This window comes from Andrena cerasifolii, chromosome 11 (assembly GCF_050908995.1).
Source record: "Andrena cerasifolii isolate SP2316 chromosome 11, iyAndCera1_principal, whole genome shotgun sequence".
In the NCBI taxonomy this organism is placed as follows: Eukaryota; Metazoa; Arthropoda; class Insecta; order Hymenoptera; family Andrenidae; genus Andrena; species Andrena cerasifolii.
In genome coordinates, this window is record NC_135128.1 from 7,830,664 (window position 1) to 7,851,341 (window position 20,678).

At 49.8% G+C, this 20,678-nt stretch overlaps 1 protein-coding gene across 2 annotated transcripts; it reads left to right on the forward strand.

The window, feature by feature from the left end:
* The first annotated feature begins 946 nt into the window (after positions 1-946).
* On the forward strand, positions 947-20,299 carry LOC143374746 (uncharacterized). Of its 2 annotated transcripts, none has more exons than XM_076823150.1 (15): positions 947-1,302; positions 2,107-2,246; positions 2,397-2,530; positions 2,660-2,900; positions 3,022-3,138; positions 3,775-4,004; positions 5,917-6,126; positions 7,159-7,402; positions 7,839-8,113; positions 8,656-8,980; positions 9,055-9,519; positions 11,275-11,405; positions 17,496-17,647; positions 17,757-18,016; positions 19,167-20,299. In XM_076823150.1, the coding sequence occupies exons 1-15, from the start codon at positions 1,121-1,123 to the stop codon at positions 19,418-19,420; spliced, it is 3,360 nt and encodes a 1,119-aa protein (XP_076679265.1). In that variant the 5' UTR covers positions 947-1,120; the 3' UTR covers positions 19,421-20,299. The 2 variants fall into 2 exon arrangements, with proteins under 2 accessions (XP_076679265.1, XP_076679266.1); XM_076823151.1 differs by having other exon boundaries at positions 949-1,512.
* Positions 20,300-20,678: the final 379 nt, after the last annotated feature.

Below are 20,678 nucleotides of genomic sequence, written 5' to 3' on the forward strand. Positions count from 1 at the left end.
GTGATTTATTTCATTTCGTCGATTTCTTCGATGATTTTGAACTCATGAACACATGTCTTCCACAAATAATGTTGTTGTTTATATAAATTTTTATGTTAAATAAATTTGTTTGGCGTTAAATAAACCTGAATAGAATAGCAAGGTTAAAAGGCGTATGTGTTCTTGTTTTGTTGCGATCCTTCTTTCTCGGTCGTTGCACGGAATACGTTTATAAAACGATCTTTAAATTGTTACTCTAACAGAATCATTTGTAAATCGCGGGTTTCGATTGACTTCTTGAATTCTAATTCCTACCACACGTAGCGTTACAATCTGTTTCGAGGCTTCATCGGTAACGTTGCATGCGACACAAAAATGGTAAGGTGGTTCTAGGACTCCCCCAAACCGGCGACACAAAAATACATTGCTTGATAGGTCTATTCTATACCTCGTCTGTGGTAACATATTTCACAGTAGTTCCTCAGTTGGGCGCTGTTCATGAGCAGAGGCCACTGGATTATGGGTCGGTAACATACTTTGGGTGGTGACACGAACTCCCAGAAAGTAATACGTCTATCCCATACCGTGGTCTGTCATTCAACCCCTCAATTGTGATCTATTCTATACCTCATGTATGCTATAACTCGTCTGTGACTTTATTCACGATCACATTACCTTCCGTCGGGTATCGAGTTCCTGTTCTTCCTCACGAAGACCACTAACCGACCGTTCCATTTATGGATCTTGCAAGGGGTGCTTTACTATCAGAGCGACTCAATTTCTCATCACAGATTGTACCGCATATTTCTCAATATTCCTCACGCAGTACCACATCACGGTATATGTCCCGGACCATTTCCCTCTGATGTAAAGTGTCAAGATCCCCCTTCGCCGCTGTTGCGATCGGAAGGACATTCACTCTTGTTCCATTTCCTAATTCGCAGAAGGGAGCCGAGTACGCCCCGGGTGCTTCACGGTTTTCTCGTTCCGCGGAGTACGCTCAAAGTCTCCCTTGTATGCAGGTGGAAATGGTCGGGCGAGAACGATGACATAACGTACACGAGGTATAAAGCATTCACGGGAGCGGAAGTCCAACGCACACAATCAACATCGGAAGTAATTCCGGTGGCCGGGCACCGTGATGGCATTGTTAGCCGATCCGCTGAATAATAATTGGCGCACGGTGCTTTTACATGGTCACGATCGCGGGCAGTCAATATCTTTCCCGATGGAATGGAAACGTCAGCCGGTGGCTTTGCTTCGTGATATACCGGTCGCTCAGTGTTTGCCGAAGATCTATGCTCGTAACTTCGCCGTTGCTCGGTACGCGTGCTAAAAGTAAAAACTCGCAGTAGAAAATTGTCGCGCTCGGTTGTTCCTGTTTCTAATAAGACACTTGGTAAAACGATCTCTAAGTTCCTATTCGACGGTGTACAGTGTTTAAAAATTAAAGCGCCAGCATGATCATCGGTAGAAGAAGCTTGCGCTCCCCCTGAGCGTTGAATTGGATCTGCGCTTGGAAGCGAATCAACAGTAATTATTAACGATCGCTCTGACCGGATTAGTAAATTAATTTCCCGCCGCACAGAACCCCGTTATCTCCGAGGCATTACTCCCGAGACGTTCGACGGGGCTTAGAGAAAGGAAGGCTCGGGGGTGTCGCAGAAAAAGGGGACAGTGTCAGGACGAATAAACGCGATGCAGTGTAGCGAGCTGACAGAGACGTATGCACGGAATTCGCCGAGAAAGCGGAATGCGCATTCTCAGGGAATTCCTTAAACCGTTTCGAAACAGTTGCCGGGCCCCGTTCAGCGGCAAGTTACGCGGAGCAAAAGCGCCGTGATTCAACGACGGCTCCTATTAAGCCTGGGAAGATCGAGCCCTCCCTCCCCCGTGATTTATCGCGCGCCGCCCCTCTTGTTTAGTCTTCCATCACCTGCCACGATTCTGACTGATCCGGGAAATAGATTGCGCCCGGTTGCGTTTCCGCCCGAGCGGAGAAAACGTTCTGGCTGTTTCTCGTCGTTCCTTTCGGGGGAAAGAAAAACGTTGATTGCCCCGCGAGCGTGCACACGCGCCGAGTGATGCGCGAGGCTCGATAATCTGTCGCTCTTGTTTCCCTCGTAGGAGAATGGGTTGCGCGGCCAGCGAGCCCTCGTACAAGAAGGGCGGTGTTCGGCTAATGGCCACGAAGCTCGCCTTCGCCAAGGGCCAGCTGAGCAATCTGAACGCGTACTTCCGGAAGCTGGCGGACGAGGGACAGAGCGGTGAATATTTAACGAGCCGCTCCGCCAATCTTGCGGATCGGTTCAACAGGGCGCGGAGACAGCGAGCGTTATCGAGTGCGGCAACCGATATGGATGCTCGGGACCCGTGTTTCTTCGCCGACGATACCTCAACGGTGGCTCGCTTTACAGATTCCTCGTACGTCTCCGCTATCGAAGCCACCGTCGAGCGATTGGTCCAACGTTTGATGCTGGCCGCCGGCAATCTCGACCCGAGATTCTCCTCCGTGTTCCTCGTCTCGTTGAACGAGCCTCGGCGAGTGAAGGTAAAGGAGCAGCGACGGCACTGCGATCGGCCGCGCGCTATCTAGAAGTTTAGAAACATCGCGTGGCAAGGGTTGAGCAGCGTGCAAAGATCCTCGCCGTAGTCAGCTTCCCCTTTTCTCTCTCCTCAGCAATTCAGGTTCGAATACCTGCTGCGAATAGACTCGCTGTCGAGCCCGACCGCAAGTTCCGAGCTGGAAGTCTCGAGGGTGAGCGTGGAGGAGGATGTTGCTCTGCCAGGCTTTATTCGGTTAAAGACACTCGCTGCTGGAGCAGAGCCCTGGCAGGAGTACGCGGATGCTGCAGGGAGATTGAGGAGGGATCTCGTGAAAGCCAAATTAGCAAATTTGTTGGCCACAGCCATTAAACGAGGTATGTACCCTAGCACCCTGCAGTCTGTTCAGCTGAAGATCCTTATCGCGCGATGTATCGATCTAAGGGCTGGTTCCCTTCGCGCCAGCACCGAGTGTCAAAGGTTCGTTTCTTTCTACAGGCGTGGAGAGTTTAACGGACGGGAATTTTTGCGATTCCCCGGGCCAAGTGGTAGACGCCGAGGTTCTGGACAAAATATTCAAGCAACCGGAGCACTGCAGGATATTTTACGGATCGGGTAATCTTCTCGCATTATCGGCGAACTTGAACGGGACCGTTAATTAAGGGGCGAGAAGAACGTCGTTGATGCGTCGAGCTTTGAAAGTCTCGTGTTCTCCAGCTCGAGACATCGTCACGCATTTATCTCTGTAGCCAAAGCTGCTTCCTGGGAATCGTAAAGAAGATGGAAATGCTCGTCCTCTTGTTATCGTCCAGCCAAATTCCTCATTTCGTTCGCAAGCGCGCTCTTATCAACGCTATACCTACCTGTTATTTCGCGCGTCTCTCCCACCGAACTTCCTTCTTTCCTCTCCTCGGCTCCCCCTCGATACCTCCTCCCTCATCGTCCCCGCACCCCAGCTCCCAGCGTTTTGTATTAAATAACCGATGCGCGAGGCAACTCGGTAATTCGATATACACCGGGTGTCCTATAAATCAGAACAGGACGCCCGCGGAAAGTCGCTTAATAACGACTTGCGGGGGATTTAGAATAACGACCGCCGCGAGCTATGCCTGGCTGCCGTGTAACCGCATTAAGGAACGCCTTGTAAATCACCGCGGGTCTCGTCCCGCGAAACAACAGGCCCGGCTAACGATGCGTTTTTTAACGACGCGGGCTAGATAACAGCGGCATGTCGGGGGAAACTGTTTGCAGCTGAATCCGCTGGGCCATTAGCTGAGCCGAGGGATCATCGAGTGGCTTTGATAGAGGACGCTGGGGGAATACTGCTCAGGATCGGATTGGATGGACACATGGCTCGCGAGGCAGAGGTCAGGCTATTAATCGGGATCGGCGTGTCGTCTTGGCCCAGTTTGGCGGACTACCCGAGGAGAGTCCCTCTTCATCACTGCGACGCTCTTCTTCACTACTCCGCGGCGCAAAGTGTAAGAGTAATCACTTATCACTAACAAGCAGAGGTTTCTACGTGTCCGTCTCCGATTGCTTTGGTTTTTGGATACGTTTTAGAGGACTAAAAAATAAAATGTACGTGTTTTTTATAGCAGCCCGTTTTCATATTTAGGGGGTGAAACCACCCGTCAAAGTTCACAGTAAGAGGTAGGTGGCGGACACATTGTATGAGTTTATCTTTGAATACTTTAGTTACAGTGGGTGGCCAAATTATTATACTCAAACAAAAAGGTTTGAGATTTTCTAAGTTTAAGCAATGGAAGTGGCTGTATCTCTGTGAAAAATAGTCGCAGAAAATATTTAAAAGACGCATCTTAACGCTTGAAGTTTCTAGTTTTTGAATCCAAGACTCGAGTTTTTTCATCCAGTGTGATACTGTTTTATCAAGATGAAGCGCAGGAAACGAAGTTTCAGAAATTTTTGCCTAGTTTGAACTATGCACGGGCCAAAAAAAAAATTTCCGCCAAATCCAACGAAGATCTCGTATAGAGCATACATCTCTCTTTAATTTCGTTTTTTTTTGTTTTGTTGTATGATTTTTATCGCCCGAGTTATTCGCGGTCAAATACAAAAATGTACTTTTCACTTACTTAGAACACCTGTAACTTGCGATCGTAGACAAATTTTCATGAGTGTTTTGAAAAGCTAAGAAAGTTTCCTTTCAGAACCTTTAGTTTCCAATTTAAGATTTCTTTTTAATCGAATTGAATCCATTTTAAAATGATCCCCAAAATTGACGGAAATTGATGTTTGGAGTATAATAATGTGGCCACCCTCTGTACATCTAATATCAAGAAAAACTAGACGTGGAACACGAAGTGAAAGCATCTCGGCCCCGCGGCTTCAATCTATCTAATCTTTAACTCGTTTCATCGACTGGCAATGGGTTCAAAGAGTGTCTTCATTGCTCATAATTCTTTCGTCGAACCTCACGCCCGGTGCTCCCCTTCAGCTCCACTTCGTGGCGGGCGAAAGTGTCGGAAGGTGAAGTTTATTGACTCGTGTTTTACGCATGCGTCCTGCAATTAGAGCATTGATTATCCATGTAGCATCGTTAGTACAGTTTGCGAGTAAACGATTATTAAATTGCTGGAGCCTGGTCATGAGGAAGAATATGCGTTCGGTCGAAGCAGGAACCTCGCGTATACTTGCTCCGAGCACACAGACACTTGCGAGCAGTCTCGAGTGCTTTCACGAAACTTTCTTCTACACTTTTCATCAAAAGTTCGATTGAGCCCCGCGCTGTACTCGCCGCGAGCGACATAGAGGTCTTCTTTTGTCACCGGTGCTCGAGCTTTAACGATCTCTCTGTTCGCATTGACGCACGTCGTCCACACAGATTGTAAAATGCCGCACCGATAACGGCCCTCGCTTGCCGCGCGAACACGAATCGCTCGCAGCATCGATTTACACGAGCCACGCAAGGTAAATCCTTCGCGGATTATCAGCGAATGGATTGAGTCGTTGGTAAATTAAATCAATGAATTCGAGGGCCGTTGTGCCGCTGCGGAACGAATGCATCGCGGTGTCGATGACCTTTTTCAATGCACGAAGATCGACCGATTCCTCTCCATCGCTACATAAATGTATCAATGGAGCAGTTAGAGAGGAATCGCGGCACTGAGAACAAAAGCGAGCTAACCGACATTGGAAAAAATTAATCTTTCCTATTTTTTATATGATTACCACAGCCTATTGAAATACATTATTGCTACGAAATTAATTTCGCAAAAAAACGTGGGCTAGTCCGTTTTTGTTCCGAATGCGTGAATTCGTGGAACTACGAGTTGCGTGGATTTTCACATTCCGCCTGGAAATTTCGATGTTCTTGCTCAAACGGGCGGACCCGTTTGTTTCACCTTCTCGTTTTACCGTCGCTATTTCCAGGGCATGTATGCCGTGGCCGTTGGACCATACCCTGGTGCGCGGTGCGAGGACCGAGCGACCCTCTGGAGAGTACGTGTTCCGGCTGCAGAGAAAATTATGAGTCAACACTATGCCGGGGACAGTGTGCCCGCCCTGACGGAATCTGTGCTCATGGAAATCCTGCAGCAGCTACGCGAGGGACGTCCCTTAAACCTGCCTATGAAGCCAAGGGTGACATCTTGAGACTCTTTAATCCCTCGCAGACATTTTCATCGCCTCGCGCTTTCGTAGTCGAAAGAAGCACCCGGTTTAGAGATAGACTCGCGTTTTATCAGAGAGATTCAGTTATAAGCGGTGACGTTATTTTATTGCAGAATCCTTAAAGGGTTTGCGTAAGTTCCATATGCTTCAAATATAGCGCGCAACGCTCCGCGTCCCATCCCCTTTTGGATCGACGACAAATCCACCTCTTCCAGATGGATTTTACTTTGTCGATTCGCCCGAGCGTGTCATTTGTTTCCCCTTTTTCGCTCGCGACAACCGCCTCGGAGATATACCAACGCCTCGTTCCTTCTGACGTTTTCATCTATGGGAATATTAGGTGCATCTCATACGTTTCCACGGGCGACGACCGACTCCGCGCGACGTCTCGACAATAACTCAGCGTGCACCCGCCTGATGCATCTCCGCTCGCGCACAGACGTTCTCGCGCGACCTCCGATACTTTGGCCTATATTTCCGAGACACCGAGCCATCCCCCGCCGACACCGTCCAACCTTTTCTTCCACCGTCTTTTTCCTCCTCTACCGTACTCTAGCGAGCCCCAGATATCTCGGCGTCGACGCTGAGAACCCTATTCTCTACGACGCGCCTTCGCGTCTTGGCTATTTAATAAAAACGTTGACTGGATGCGACCTGGCAATAATTTATCCTCCCCCTCGGCGCGGTAACGGAACATGCAGCCCCGGCGAATACGTAATGAGAAAAGTTGAATCGATTTTAAAAATCTCCATCCAGCCGCTCTTCCTCGGCTTCCGGTTCAGCCGCCGCCGCCTGTTTCCACGGCCAGCAAACGCGCAACAACTATTTTCCATTCACCGGCCCGGTGTATGTAATCCCCTGCATACTAAATTAATTTGCCCGTTTTTGCGCTGCCCGGGGAGAACCGCTATTCCGTATAATTGTTCCATTAGCGTAATTATTATCGTTGCGCTTAGCAAAGCCTGTTGTACGCGGTGACACAGAACCGAGACATTTCCTCAGGCAGCGCGGAAGGCCCCTCACCCTCCCCAGGATCGCCTGCGTGTGGTATCCAGGCACATTCTGAGGACAGTGCATCGATGGACCCTGGAAAGAGCGGGGCCAGATCCGCTGACGAGCTGGGCGCCCGACACCCTCGCCCGTCACGTTTTATTAGCCCTGGACGAGCTGCTCACCGCCCTCAAGTGTCAGAACCTCAGGTGTTACTTTCACCCCCGTTGCAACGTGATGCTGCAGTGCGCGAGAGGTAATCCATTCTTCTTCACGGGGGATGAGCACGGAGATGTTTTTCAGATCGTTATTTGCCGCCACGACAATCCATCTCGCCCCGTTTCCATGGAAATCCTTAATTGGTGACGATAACGACGCGTGCCATTATCACGGACGCTGAATGTACTCGTAATTTTCTATGCTTCCGCGAGCCCATCGACGATGCACCAGTCGGAATTTTTCATGACGTTTGTTCGAACTGACTCGTCGAGCGTTTATTCGATCTGCAATGCACCTGCCACGGCGGATAATGTTGACAACGCAATCTCGTCGTGTTTCGCTCGAGGCAGTTGAGGAGCTACAGTTCAAGCTCCTCTAGAGAAGAATCTAAAGATTATTGAGCTTCTTCTAATTTCCTGCTTATCCGAAGATACCTGCCAATTAGCCGGGTCATGCGTTCTCTCGTTTCGAAGGTGGAATAGTCCATCACGAGGATTCCTACGTCTCTGACGCTCGCCTGCTGGCGCTCTACTTGGAGACGCTTCATTATCGTTCCTCGTCTATGACGCAAAGTGTGCCCAGGCCCCTGGACGTCATGGAAAGCGAGCTGATCGTCAGATGGCGAGACATCATGGCCTCGCTGCCTAGGGGGACCTCGGACGCGGATTATGGGTACAGCCAGAGGCAACTGGAGTACTTTACTCTGATCGTGGAGCAAGTGTTGCGAGCCAAAGACGCTACGTTACAGGTAGAACCTTGACGAGGCGCTCGTTAAGGGGATGTTCCGGGTAGAGCCCATAAAAATAGGTGATCCTTAGGAATTAATTAAAGGAAAACTACCACAGATAATTTAATGGGACAAGAAATTATATTTCTTTTATAAAATAACGGCACTTAAAATGTGAAATCACCTTCTCCCTGGTTTTCGTTATTCCAAAGCCTTCAAAAAATACAAATTTTTAAAATTTTAGAGGTTTCTCCACTGTGCAGAAGTACACTCTGCAGAATAAAAAATGTTCAAACGAATCGGTTAGTAACTTTTCGAGAGATTTGAAGAACACTGTTCCGAGAAAATCGCGATTAACGTTTTACGTGAGCGCCGAGTGACCGGCTTCAAATGCCCATAACTTCAGAAATTTTACGACTTTCAAAAAATCCGTTTGAACGCGCATTCTTAAAAGGTTGAACATTCAAGAAATGAAATAAAAAAATCGATTCTTCAACATTCTTAGACCGGAACCGCCCCTCAATGCTTCTCTGCAAATGTATTACGTTTTCTATGCTCAACAGGACTACACGGATCACTGTTCCTACCTGAATTCCCCCGAGCTGTCTTACCATGCCACGGAGCAAGTGGAGAACCTTGTATTCCTGCTGAAGCTAGTTTTAACGCAAGCCAAGGATCAAATTCACGCGGTGATGGATCGCAGGGCGAGATCGCGCGATCATCCGTTCAAAGAATCGCGGAAGGGGAAGCATTACAACACGACCAACCATTTCGATTACTCGGTTGGACTGTTGGTAGATGTGGTTAGAAGGGACAGAGAGACCGCTAACGAGGATCTAGTCGCTCATCCTGTAATGGCGAAGATGCTGCTGCAATGGCTGTACTCCGGTAGGTCGACTATACTGTTGTCGTTCGTAATGGCTTTTCCATCTGCTTCAGAAGCATTACTTCCATTGTTCAAGGCATGGACTACGACAGGAAAGTGCTGGAGCCAGTGTTGCGCCCGTATCTGAACAACCTCTTCAACAGCCTCCACGAGAACGGCTGGTATGCAGCGTCATGGAAGAGCAGACAAGAAGCTTACTCCTCCGAGATGCAGTCGCTGTCCATGTTCTGCGAATCCGTGATCAGCCAGCGAACGTCCCCGGCCACTGGGATCGTGGACTTCCTGTCCAATGGTTGGCGCTGGGCGGAGGACACGACGAAGATGATCGAACGGTCGGGGAACTCCTTGCGACTGCTCTTCCTTTCCAAGGGGAAGGTAATTAGGTACAATTTGACGTTCGCGGAGAACAAGGGACTAAGCTCCTTCGCCACGTGGAGCAAGGCGAGGAGCGTGAACAACATCGCGAGGAGGAGGAGGATGAGGACTGGCGAGATACTCGATTTCTTGTCAGAGTCTCGTGACACGGCTTCTGAAAATAAGGGTGAGAAGATTCTTCATTTTTCTTTAGGGATTAGAAGCTCGCGTTCCTCGCGGCCAGCGAAGGAACTTTTATCAAGGTGGGGCATGATAATCAAAGGACTCCCCGAATGAAGTTGGTCCATCTGAGAGGATCGATAGTTTAGGGGAGTCTATGGAAGGCGGCACGCGAGTAATTACAGCAAGCGCGAGAGCCTCGGTAAATCGGGTATTAAGATACAAACTCGAGCAAGGACGACGGAGCTTCCGTGGCTCTCGGTTCCGTTGTACTCCGGGGGGAAACTTGTCGCGACGTAATAAGGTGCTTCGTTCGAGTTCGAGTTTCGAGAATTAATTAGATTCGCCAGGCCACGATTCGCTGGCGCCCGCGTTTCCGCGAAAGCTTCGCAGGGGGGGAGAAAGAAACGTTCGTAACAGTTTCCGCCGGCTGGAAAACATCGGTCCAAAGTTTCCTGGCGACTAATAACGCCGGCTGAAATTAATTATTTCCCCGCACGGTCCGCACCCGGCGCGGCGGGCTTTTCACATGGAAAACCTCTACGAAAAAGTTACCCCCGTGAGATTTTCCCGATACGCGCCCCGGCGAGGGCCTAGGAGCTTCTATTGGGTCGGCGCGAAAAAGGTTAATTGCCTCGCAGCAATGCACGTAACACGGTGCTCGTAAAATCGCCCCGGGGAGAGGATCAATCTCCGTGTACGAGGATAAGGCGTAGGCGGAGGTGCTTCTACTTCTGCGCGTTCACGCGGGGCGCCTCCTTCGAAAGCTCACGGTTATCCGTTCGATAAAGATTTACGCGACGGTATCACGAGAGCATTACCTATTGCCAGGGGCATTTGGCCCGCGATACGCGCCACCAAGATCCCTCGAAGCCGTCGCCAGGGCCCGGACAATCGTTGGTGGGTATCCCTTTCGATCGGCTATAAGCTACCGAATGGAATCCTTCCTCGAGGATGGCTACTGTTTGGCCCTGCACCGGGGACGACCCATTCGGAGCATTAAAAATCGAAGCGGCGTTCGTTGAATGCGGCTAAATGCGCGGAAGGGACGAAGATTTACGCGGTTGTCGCGGAAGGATATTATACGATGCCGGGGACTCGTAAAATTCGGGCCAGAAGCGCCAGGTGATAGATCAACCGTGCCGAGCCGCTCCGAAAAGAGCAGCGTCGGGCACCGTGTTTTAAATCAACGTCGCCCTGCCGGGTGACGCAGGCAAATTTCTGCCCCGTATGACGCTCGCGCCGTGTCGGTCGGATCGCGGAAACGTTTAGGGAAATTTAGGGGCGGGCAACGTAATTTCCCAACGACGTGCGTGACTGAATTGTTTAGAAAAGGGATTTCGGCTGATTCCTGCGCGCTTTCGGATGGTCGAGGGGCGGCTGGGAGGGCGTAGCGCGGGGGGTGAGTTCTCCAGGGTAGTCAACGGGCGGTCGGAGTGTGTCTTTTAATTAGCCCTTGGAAAGTTTCGAGAGAAAACGGATACACAGGGTCTCGGAGAGTTTCGGCAGTTTACAGAGAGTTTTTAGCGAATGTTGAGAGCGTCTTCAAGGAGTTGGGCGAGTTTTTAGAGTTTAAAAGAGTCTGAAGAGTATAGATACTCTTAGAGGAGTATAGATACTCTTCAGACTCTTAGGTAGTTTTCGTGCTATTGTTATATTAATCCGCGAGCAGTTTGATTCGAGATCGTTTACCTAGGGATCGGTAAATATATCCGGAGGTGTGTGCATTCAAGGCGAAACGCAACATGAATATTTTCGTTAGACGTTGCAGGTTACCAGGCGCTGAGGGACGCCAGCCCTTTGACGTACGTCGCCTCGATGAACAGGTCGAGGACTCGACAACGTGGCCCTGGCGATTTGGTCTCGGCCATGATCTCCCTGGGCAAGTTCAGGGTGAGTTCTCGCACTCTTACGTAATTCTTCTTTTCCTTCCTCCTATGCCACTTCCCGTTTGAACTTTTACCTGTCTGTTTCACTTAAGGGGAGAATCCAATTCTTTGGGCTAAATATATAGCAAGATTTAGATTTTTTTTTTAGGAACCAGCGATTCGATTCATCTTAAATTTGGACCATGTTTTGATGCATCTTTGAAGAAGCTGCAGGTTTTTTTTTATTAATTTTTAACCATAAATATAGTAGTTATACATGATCGACCATCACGCCGCGAAAAATTCGCCGTCCGTTGGTGTGCATGATATTTATCTACCAGGTAATCTGAAACAGAAAAATGAGACGGCGTTTTATTTTATACATATGTAGCTTGAAATTGATGAAGCAGCAAAACGTAAAAAAATTTATTGAAGAGTGTGAAGAATTTTGAAACTGAAGGATCTGAACACTTAATTTTTGCCATCCAATTTTGCGCCTATTTTCTTATGTAGCAAAAGAAGTATAGAACTTAGCGGTATTCTGGTTTACAAAATTGAAGCTACATATGTATAAAATAAAACGCCGTTTCATTTTTCTGTCTCCGATTACCTGGTAGATAAATATCATGCACACCAACGGACGGCGAATTTTGCGCGGCGTGATGGTCGATCATGTATAACTACTATATTTATGGTTAAAAATGAATTAAAAAAAGCCTGCGACTTCTTCAAGGATGCATAAAAGCATGGTCCAAATTTCAGACGAATCGAAACGCTAGTTCCTTAAAAAAAAATTCCTAAATTTTGCTATGTTCTTCGCCCGTAGAATAGGCTTCTTCTACACTCAACATTATCTCCCACTTAATAATATCTGTCTCTGAATTCATCATGAATATTTATCGTGCGTTAAACTCCAATTTCAATTAAACCTTCGTAACGATAAAATAACCTAATTCCCGCCTCATCAAGACCTCTGGAAAATTCAATTGCCCGCGTGTACGTAAAGCAAACCCGAGATTCGTTTTACGAACAGCCCCAGCAGTTTTCACGAGGACAATACGAAATGACTCGGAGGTAAGAAGGGTTAATAGACCGTTGCCACGACGTCGGCGATTCAGGTAGCTTCGCTCTCGAAATTTGCCCAGGCAACTCTCGCGAGTCAGCCATTGAAAGGCAGCGAGCTCTCGTTTGCTCTCCGCCCAGGCGACTTGCGAGGAAGGCTGCACGTAAATCGCTCGCGCGTCGGGAATTTCGCCTGTTCCGGTTAGTGTATCGGCCGCGGATGCGGTCCAAGTTCGATGGCCGATTATTTGTCGGAGCAATTTCCGCGGCGAAACTCGCGTTTCCTGGGTCGTTCGCCCGGCCGTAGCTTCGGCTACGCTTTCATTCCGCGAGGCGGCTTAATTACACACAGTTCTCGCGCAGTTTCATTAGATTAGAGGAGCACGGATTTCCGGCGCGCGGAGGCAATTCCGGGACAGTAATTTCGCGGCAGCGTCCGCCGTCGGGGTAGGGCGGGGGAGACGTCGGGACGACGTCGAACCGACGCCAGATTCCACGACAATAACACATCGATGGGAGCCGGGAGACCTCGTAGGAACTGCAGACTCCGCTGCCCGAGCCCCGGCATTTCCGACGAAGCCGTTTCTTCCCTTAATGCTCGCCCCATTATCCCGCGCTTACATAATCGGCTTGCAGTCGATTTAATAGCAACGCTGATGGCCGTGTCGCAGCAGAGGCAGTCAGCAGCCTCGGTCAGTTTTCATTTTATTCGCTCGAATAAACGGGGATCAGCCACGCGGACGTGCGCGAGGTACAGACGAACGCGGAGGCCATTCTGTGACCATGGAGCCATTAGGGAGTGGAAGCGAGAGGATTAGCAGAAACGCGAGGCTCGCGGGCCGCAAACAACAGGGAAGAAGTCTGCGATGTCCTGCTCGCCGCGTTTCGCCGAGGAACGAGCGACGGGAACGCGGGGGTCGAGGGTAGTTCATTCTTCCCCAGAGATGAGGAAAGAACCGTTCGTTAGCCCGTTTATTGCGATTCAGATGAAGAGTTTCCTTCCACTCCGCGATCCAATAATTGCTCCAGAAATTCGAACTTCCTCGTCTTGAAACTATCAGCCCGCGGTGGGATCCGTTTTCCCGTTATCGGAAGTCACGTGCCTCGACGAGCATCGATGCTTGGAAGATGAATATTTATTTCGCCGCTCCGAGCTCGCGCTTGTAAACGAGGGAGGGCCGGGGAGGGAATCAGTGCCGAATCTTGGTTCGCGACGGCAGAAATAACGGGGAAAAATTGAGAGAAGCAAAGGTATTCGCGTGGATTTGGTGTACGCGGCCGCCCGTGTATAGTGCATGCACGTGTATATGACGGAGGAACGTTTATCTCCCTCCAGGAGACTTCTTCCCCGACAACGCGAATTAAACGTCGCTCACGCGCCAAGGAACCGGCTCCGCCTCCGTATCGCTGTTGTTCCCCCTTCGCATAAATCTCCGGCGAATATAAATCGACTCTTAATCGGGCCTCAAATGAGCCTTAATGCGACGAACATATTGAATCATTTCCATTAAATCTTGCGCGAAATCGCTCACCTCGCTGGAGGATCCGACGTCGTTCTTTTTCTGCCCTCTCTCCAAAGAAATGCGCGAACAAGTATTATACATTTCTGGTCAGTGGGAATTACGCGAGAAACTTCGAAGTGTTTCCCATGGATTTTTCACTTCCAACCCAGGATTATTTAATTCCCAGAGAAACGACGCCCGTCAAGACGGACTTATTAAGCGTAATAGCGGTAATTAACGCCCGAAGTGGTGTTGAACTTAGGAGGAGCGGGGAAAGACGCGTTAAAGCGAGTTCGAGCGAAGGACCAGCTAACAGGATGTCCGCTTTTTGAGGCGGAATCCACTTTCCAGGACGCGCCAGGGACTGACTTCCGTTTTTCTTGCGTTCCCGAGCGGCGGGAATTGGAATCTGGTTTAATGCTTCGGGAGAGCCGGCGGCGAGGAACTGCGAAGTGAAACCTCGGTTTGCGAGGGGATCATAAAATCGGGCAACGACGTTACTTCAAAGGATCGTGTTACTGTAATAACGGCAAGGAGGCTGTTGCCGCAACGATGCTCGCGCGAATAGCGACGGAGGCGAGCACCTCTCAAACGGTATCGACACCTTTGCGGAAAGCACTGCTACCACTGCCGATTGAAACCGCTACAGTTACCTCATCAGCCGATTATTCTTCGCAATTATTAATAATATCTCCAGCAAGCCCCCGTCCGAGCGAATGCTACTGGCACTATCGATCGGAGCCGTTCGAGGCATAATCGAATCAGTCCCATCGCTACTTAGAGGAGTTTTCCCAGACGACGCAAACAGGAAGATCGTAATAAAAACATCCGGCGAGAAATATTACGGTAAAAGGAGGAGAAAGATCGAGAGAGAGAGAGAGGATGAAAACGTTCGAATGGAAAGCCCGTGCCGCGTGTTGCGATCGCGATGCCGCGCAATTTTAGGGAAGCTTCTTTGTGATACATCAATCCATCAAGCTGGCAATTTAATGCGGCTTCGACAGTCTAATTTTCTCGGGGATCCCTCGGGGCGTCTCGCCCACGGGTCGATTAAACCGGCGGATAATTAGACAGGAGGCGATCTCGCCCTTCCGTCGTCGGCGAGAAACGAACGAACGAAAGTCATGCAAACGGCGGGACACGATCCAGCACTTACGACGGCCGAAACTTTTTTACGGCCCGTTAGGAATGTCGTTCCGTCTGCTCGAACCTGTGCCCTCGTTCCTGCGAGATTTCGCCCCGGGATCGGACGGGACTCGCCAAAGGTTAGCGCGTCCCGAGAGGACCTTAAACGCATCAGCATTCGCGGAGGATCGTGCTCGAGCGGAGCTAATAGGTGTCAGCGGGTTCTCGCGGGATGAGTGGACGTTATCCTATCCCCGCGATCGATATCCTCAAACCAGCCCTGAGGAAATTATTCGATAAGACTCGGATCCCATCTCCCTCCATTAACGCTCCTCGTCGCGAGGATCCTCTTTTCAATCCGCCCGAGCGACGTCGGGCCGAGGAACTCGTATATCTGTCTTCGGATGTTAGCGCGAGTATTTCAGATAAAACGAAGACTCCCGCTGTCAAATTCTGGGGACCACTTTTGAAGCGGGTCCTGCGCGTTCCCCGCGCGAGAAGTGGCGTCTCCGTTTCGGCGTTCGATCGACGCTTCGAGCGATAAGACATTCCAACAATTTGGCCGGGGCTTCTGGCTGAAAAGTGGCCGGATCCACGGCACCAGACTTTCCCCGTGCGAGATCAATAAGCCGCTGTAGGATTCGGTCGTGCCGCGCGGAACGGGCGCCGTTAGAGGAGAGCCTCTCTTATAGAGGCAGCGAGGGCAGTTGCTACTTACCCGATTAACGTTCCCATCGGCCGAGCCATCGCCGTCTGTGGCCATTCTCTCGAACGAAATAAACGACCGCTTCTTTATTCCTTGCCTCGAATCTGCCGCGAGAACAGCCGGGCAAGCTAACGTTCCCAAAGCTTTTCACGGTTTGCGGGGCACCCGTGCCTTTCACCAGGCAACAGAGCCTCGACAGGTACCTCCCTGTCATCGCGCGATCTTTAGGAAGAAAGTCCGAAATGCGAGCGCTGACGGAAACGACGTACTTCGAGAGCAACGAATTCCGACGTCATGCTTGCTAATAGCGAGACGCTCCGTATAAATGTGTCACTTCTAATGCCCCTATCGACCGTCTTTATATAACATTCCGGGTACTGGATCAATAACTTGGATGCTGGATGCTCTGTTCCCTGGCAAAAATACCGATTGATATTTCGCCCGGTTCGCGCGTTTCACACGATTATCCCGGCGGTAGAGCGACAAGTTTCCTCGGCGGAGGAAAGTTCTCCGCGGGATCGCCGTATTTTTCTCCCAGTTCCCTGCGGGGGGAACGGTAGTTAAGCACTCGGAGAATCTTCCCGCGAGCCAACTTTGTCATCTCGAAGGGATAATCGAGCCGTTGCTGGCCACGAAAGAGGGCAATGCCGTATTTTTCGCTTTGTTTATTCACGGGGCGGTCGCAGCCAGCTCGGGTGCTGCTCCTCGGTTAATTTCCGGTCGCGCGTGCTTTCGCCGCGGCGCGAAACCATTTGGGAATGCGGTATCGCTTCGACGTTGGTCGATTTCGAATACGTGCGCGCCACAGTTTCCCCATTCAAAGGCGAGATTTCCTCCCAGTATTTTCCGATGGAATTCTCCCGACTGCTCCGAGTCCTCTTTCCGTTGGCCGTTGCTAATCGATCCTAGCCGAAAATCCAAGTGATCGTTAAGCTGCTTGCGAGCTTCTCATCCCGATGAAATTACAAGATTCTTTATATTTTTCAACGATCCCCCCGTCCTCCACCCCCGTTTCGGAATCGCTCGAAGCTCAGCCAGTGGAAACTGTCTCGAACGCGGAATAAAGAGGAGAGAGCCGGGGTGTACGTATTTCTCGGAGCCACCGAAGGCGAATAAAAAGGGAAAAAGCGGACACGTATTTACTTTCCCGGAGCGCCCTCGCGCGAGTGTGCTCGCCGAGGAGCTCTTGGCTCTCCTGCCTCTCCCGTCCTCCGCCGTGTGCCAACTAACTTTCTACTTAAAGAGCGACAACCCGAGAATCGCGGAGCCCCCTTATGCTTATGGAAAATGCGTTTTGCGCTTCCAAACTAAGTTTAATCCCGGGGCGACGTCGAACGTGGCCCTGCGTGATACCGCGCCTCCTTCCCTCCGCCTTCAATAAAGCCAGGCACTTCCACAGGAATTTTATGGTAGAGCATTCCCTGCGCCACGATGACGGCCAGGGTTTTACGATATCGACGCGATTTCTTTGTTACGTTTCAGACTTCCGCGTATTTCCGTTTGCGTGCATCGCGGTTTACAGCCGGCAGGGTTTTAAGGCTCTAGATAGAACTCGGAGGAATTCGTGGGTTTCTTTCTTTCGGCGTCCAACGCTTTGGGTAACTCGAGGCACTCATTCGATCGGAGAGTGTTGCGAGCAGAATTTGAAGGAAGACGAAGTGGATTTCCCTTTGAATGAGTGGCCGCGTTAGGCTAACTTCAAGGCACCTTTTGTTCACAGGTTCTCCAGGAGGTCGCCGCGGTCCTCCCACGGGAGGAGCAAGTGGTCATGTTGGACATGGTGCAGAGGGTCTCCAGGGAATCCTCTCGTCGCTCTAGAAGAGCCAGCTGCCTCGACGAGACCGGCTCCCCTAGACAGGTCTACAGGCCAAGGTATACTTTGGACTCCGAGATGATCGTCGCCTTTAAGGAGTCGTTAATGGCGACAGTTCCCTCCTGACTGCCTCTGGATGCATAATAGATCCGCCTTTGTCCGCTGCAGGCCGGAATCGGATCTCCTGCATTCATCCCCGCGATTATCGCCGGGCGTTCTCGAACGGCGCATCGTCGCCGAGCATCAGAAGCAGCTCGAGAAGGAGATGCAGGAAATGCACGACACTTTGAGACGTAACGCGCTGACGAGACATCGTCCTTCCGTTTGGGACACGTACTCGGTGTCCTCGTGGAGCTCCTCCATCGATTCCTTCGCAGGCACGATAACGCTTAGGAAGTACCGTCGCCCGATATGGGATGCTATCAGAGGTTAGTAAAATTCCCCTTTTAGGGTAAAGTAGCCGAATACGAGACCCGTTTCTTAAAGACGTCATAACACTTGACTAAGAACACTTTTATTAAAAATCGATACACGTTTTAAAAGTAGAATATGTATTCTTTAGCAACCTACTCGAAAATACTGTAGCAAAGATTCGGTTTCTTCGTAATACAATTCAAACGAAAGTCATTCAAATACACAGATAAAAAATTGGTTCCTAATAGGAGACCCAGTTTGTTTTTTCCAGAAAGTTGGTTTTTCTTTTTTCTTTTAGCAGTCTTCATGGACCTTCACCTAGCAAATCTGAAGAATAAAGACCTGTGCAAAGCAAGCATTCTGTATCATAATTTTCTTTCTTAATCACTTTCATCATTCAGAACAATTTCTGCTTCACTCTCATCGGTTGAACTTTCACTAGTCTCATATTCAGAAACAATAACATGATAACTATTAAGTAGCTTAGGAGTTAAGTCTCCATCATTTAATGATACACAACTAGTAAGCCTCAAACTCCATTGCAAACACTATACAACAGTATTTATGAAAATCGTTATACAATTACCACTTGAGAGGTATTTGTAATTTAATCCAACCACTGCAAAAACTTTCTGCAACGAATTTCAGAAATGTGAATCTACTCAGAACGCTTAATTGATTACAATGCCACTGTGCGGATAAAACAACAAATACACGGTTAGTTAGTAAAGAAACAGCATCGCTGTGACATTCGAGAGTTCTGTAGCGGAGTCTGATATTCGGAGAGGTCGTAATATTCGGCTACTTTACCCTATTCCTTTCAATTAAATGCACCTCAAGATTACACACAGCCGCCGAGTAACTATTGGAGTAATTTCTGTTATAAAATTGCACGCGAAAGTTTAGAACAATACCAATTAGCTTCGCAATACCACAGTCACGCTGTAATTATCCCTCGATGCATATTCCGAGTCTAATGGAAAGTATCGCGGCGAGTCAATTACTTTGCGCCGGTATCCCCCTTTATTTGCGCCCATTTCGAATTCACCCGATCGTTTAACACGAGCGTGCTAACAATTTACCCGCAGCCAGTCGGCCATCATTTTTTCCCGCGATCGAGGTGACGCTATGCAAACAATGCGGTGGTCGATTTTCCAATTTCAGCTGGCTCGCCGGCCCGGCCGAGTAATATCGTGGAAAATAAACCCCAGGAGATGATCAGCCGGGAAGAGTCGCCGACCTGGAGCACCCTGGACGCCCGACGGAAGCTGGACGACCCGGAGTCGACGAACGGAGATGAATTGCCGTCTTGGGCCACGCTCGAGGCGACGCTGAATAGGAGGCTGTGTAATTACGGCAACGCCCCGGCAGAATCCACGAAGTCGAACGAAAATATCAGGGAGAAGCCGCGGGAGTGATCCGCGCGGAACAGTGGCTGCATCGGGGAAAATGAATTTTTTATCTCGAGGCGAGCACGTCGCCGAGGATCGCCGAGGAAAACGTCTTCATATTTCGCGCAGTTCCTTGGCTCGCAAATACACTTCGGATGCAAATTCATCGCTCTCAGTGCCCGGAGGACATTTTCGCCTTCTCGACGCTCCGATGAACCACTCCCGACGCAGCTTCGCGATGTCTCCGAAGAATTTATTTGGGGGACGAGTCCCGCCGCTGATTTCGAAGATAGTCCTCGCTTTGGGAGTACCCCTCGTTGGAAAAGGAAGCGCGTTACGGTTACGGAAGGGATTCTGGCGAAGCCGGACACGGGTACACGAGTGGCGCCTTAAATTTTAATCCACCCTCGGAAGCAGCGATTACGTTCGTTCCCGAACAATTTCTCTCCCGAACCACTCGTTAATTAGTCAGAAACACGGCGTGCCTGGGATTCCAAGGAGGCACAGATATTCGAAGAAAGGAAAATTTTCCTGCCACCTTCGCTGTAGTTGCTGTGGTCCCATCAATCTTTACCACCTACGGCCACCCCGTGACCGTACATTTTTATTAAGGATCACTGGTTCCGACAAGGTTTCCTCGCGGAGAAGCCTTCCCGTGTACCTCGGATTCTTCCTCGGTTTCCACTCAACGTCGAGAACTCCTGGGCGCCTTAAATTGCGAAAAGATGTAGCGTTACTTTATCGGGAGAGATTATTGGTAGTAGCTCGGAACGGTGAATATAAAATCCCGAGGAGATCGGAGGAAGTTGCTCGGCTTTCAAGGGAGGCTGCGGAGTATGATAATTAAGCAGCGGGGGATATGTACAATTCTGCACCACGAATATAAATTATCGATGCTCTGTCGACCAGTAACCACAGGCCTACAGTTATCAAAAAAATCCTCTGACTCTTCCTCGAAGATATCCACGATCACTTCGCTCGAAGTCATTTCAAGATTAACCTCTCGCATACCGAGCGCCAAGTTTTCTCTTGCCTCCGCTGCAAATAAGACGGGCCGTGGTTTACACACTCGTATGAATCATGGTCATCGCTCCTCGACAAGTTGCGCGAGGTAATTACCCATCTGCTCCAACCGAACCACGTGCTGGGGCCATTTTTGTGCAGGGGTTACGGAACGAGCGGTGAATATTTCAGAAATGATATCGACGTTCGAAAGTTGGTTCCCGAGGGTCCAGCAGTGGGTCAAGTTCACGGAACGCGCTGAAACGGAATCCGTTGTGAGGCT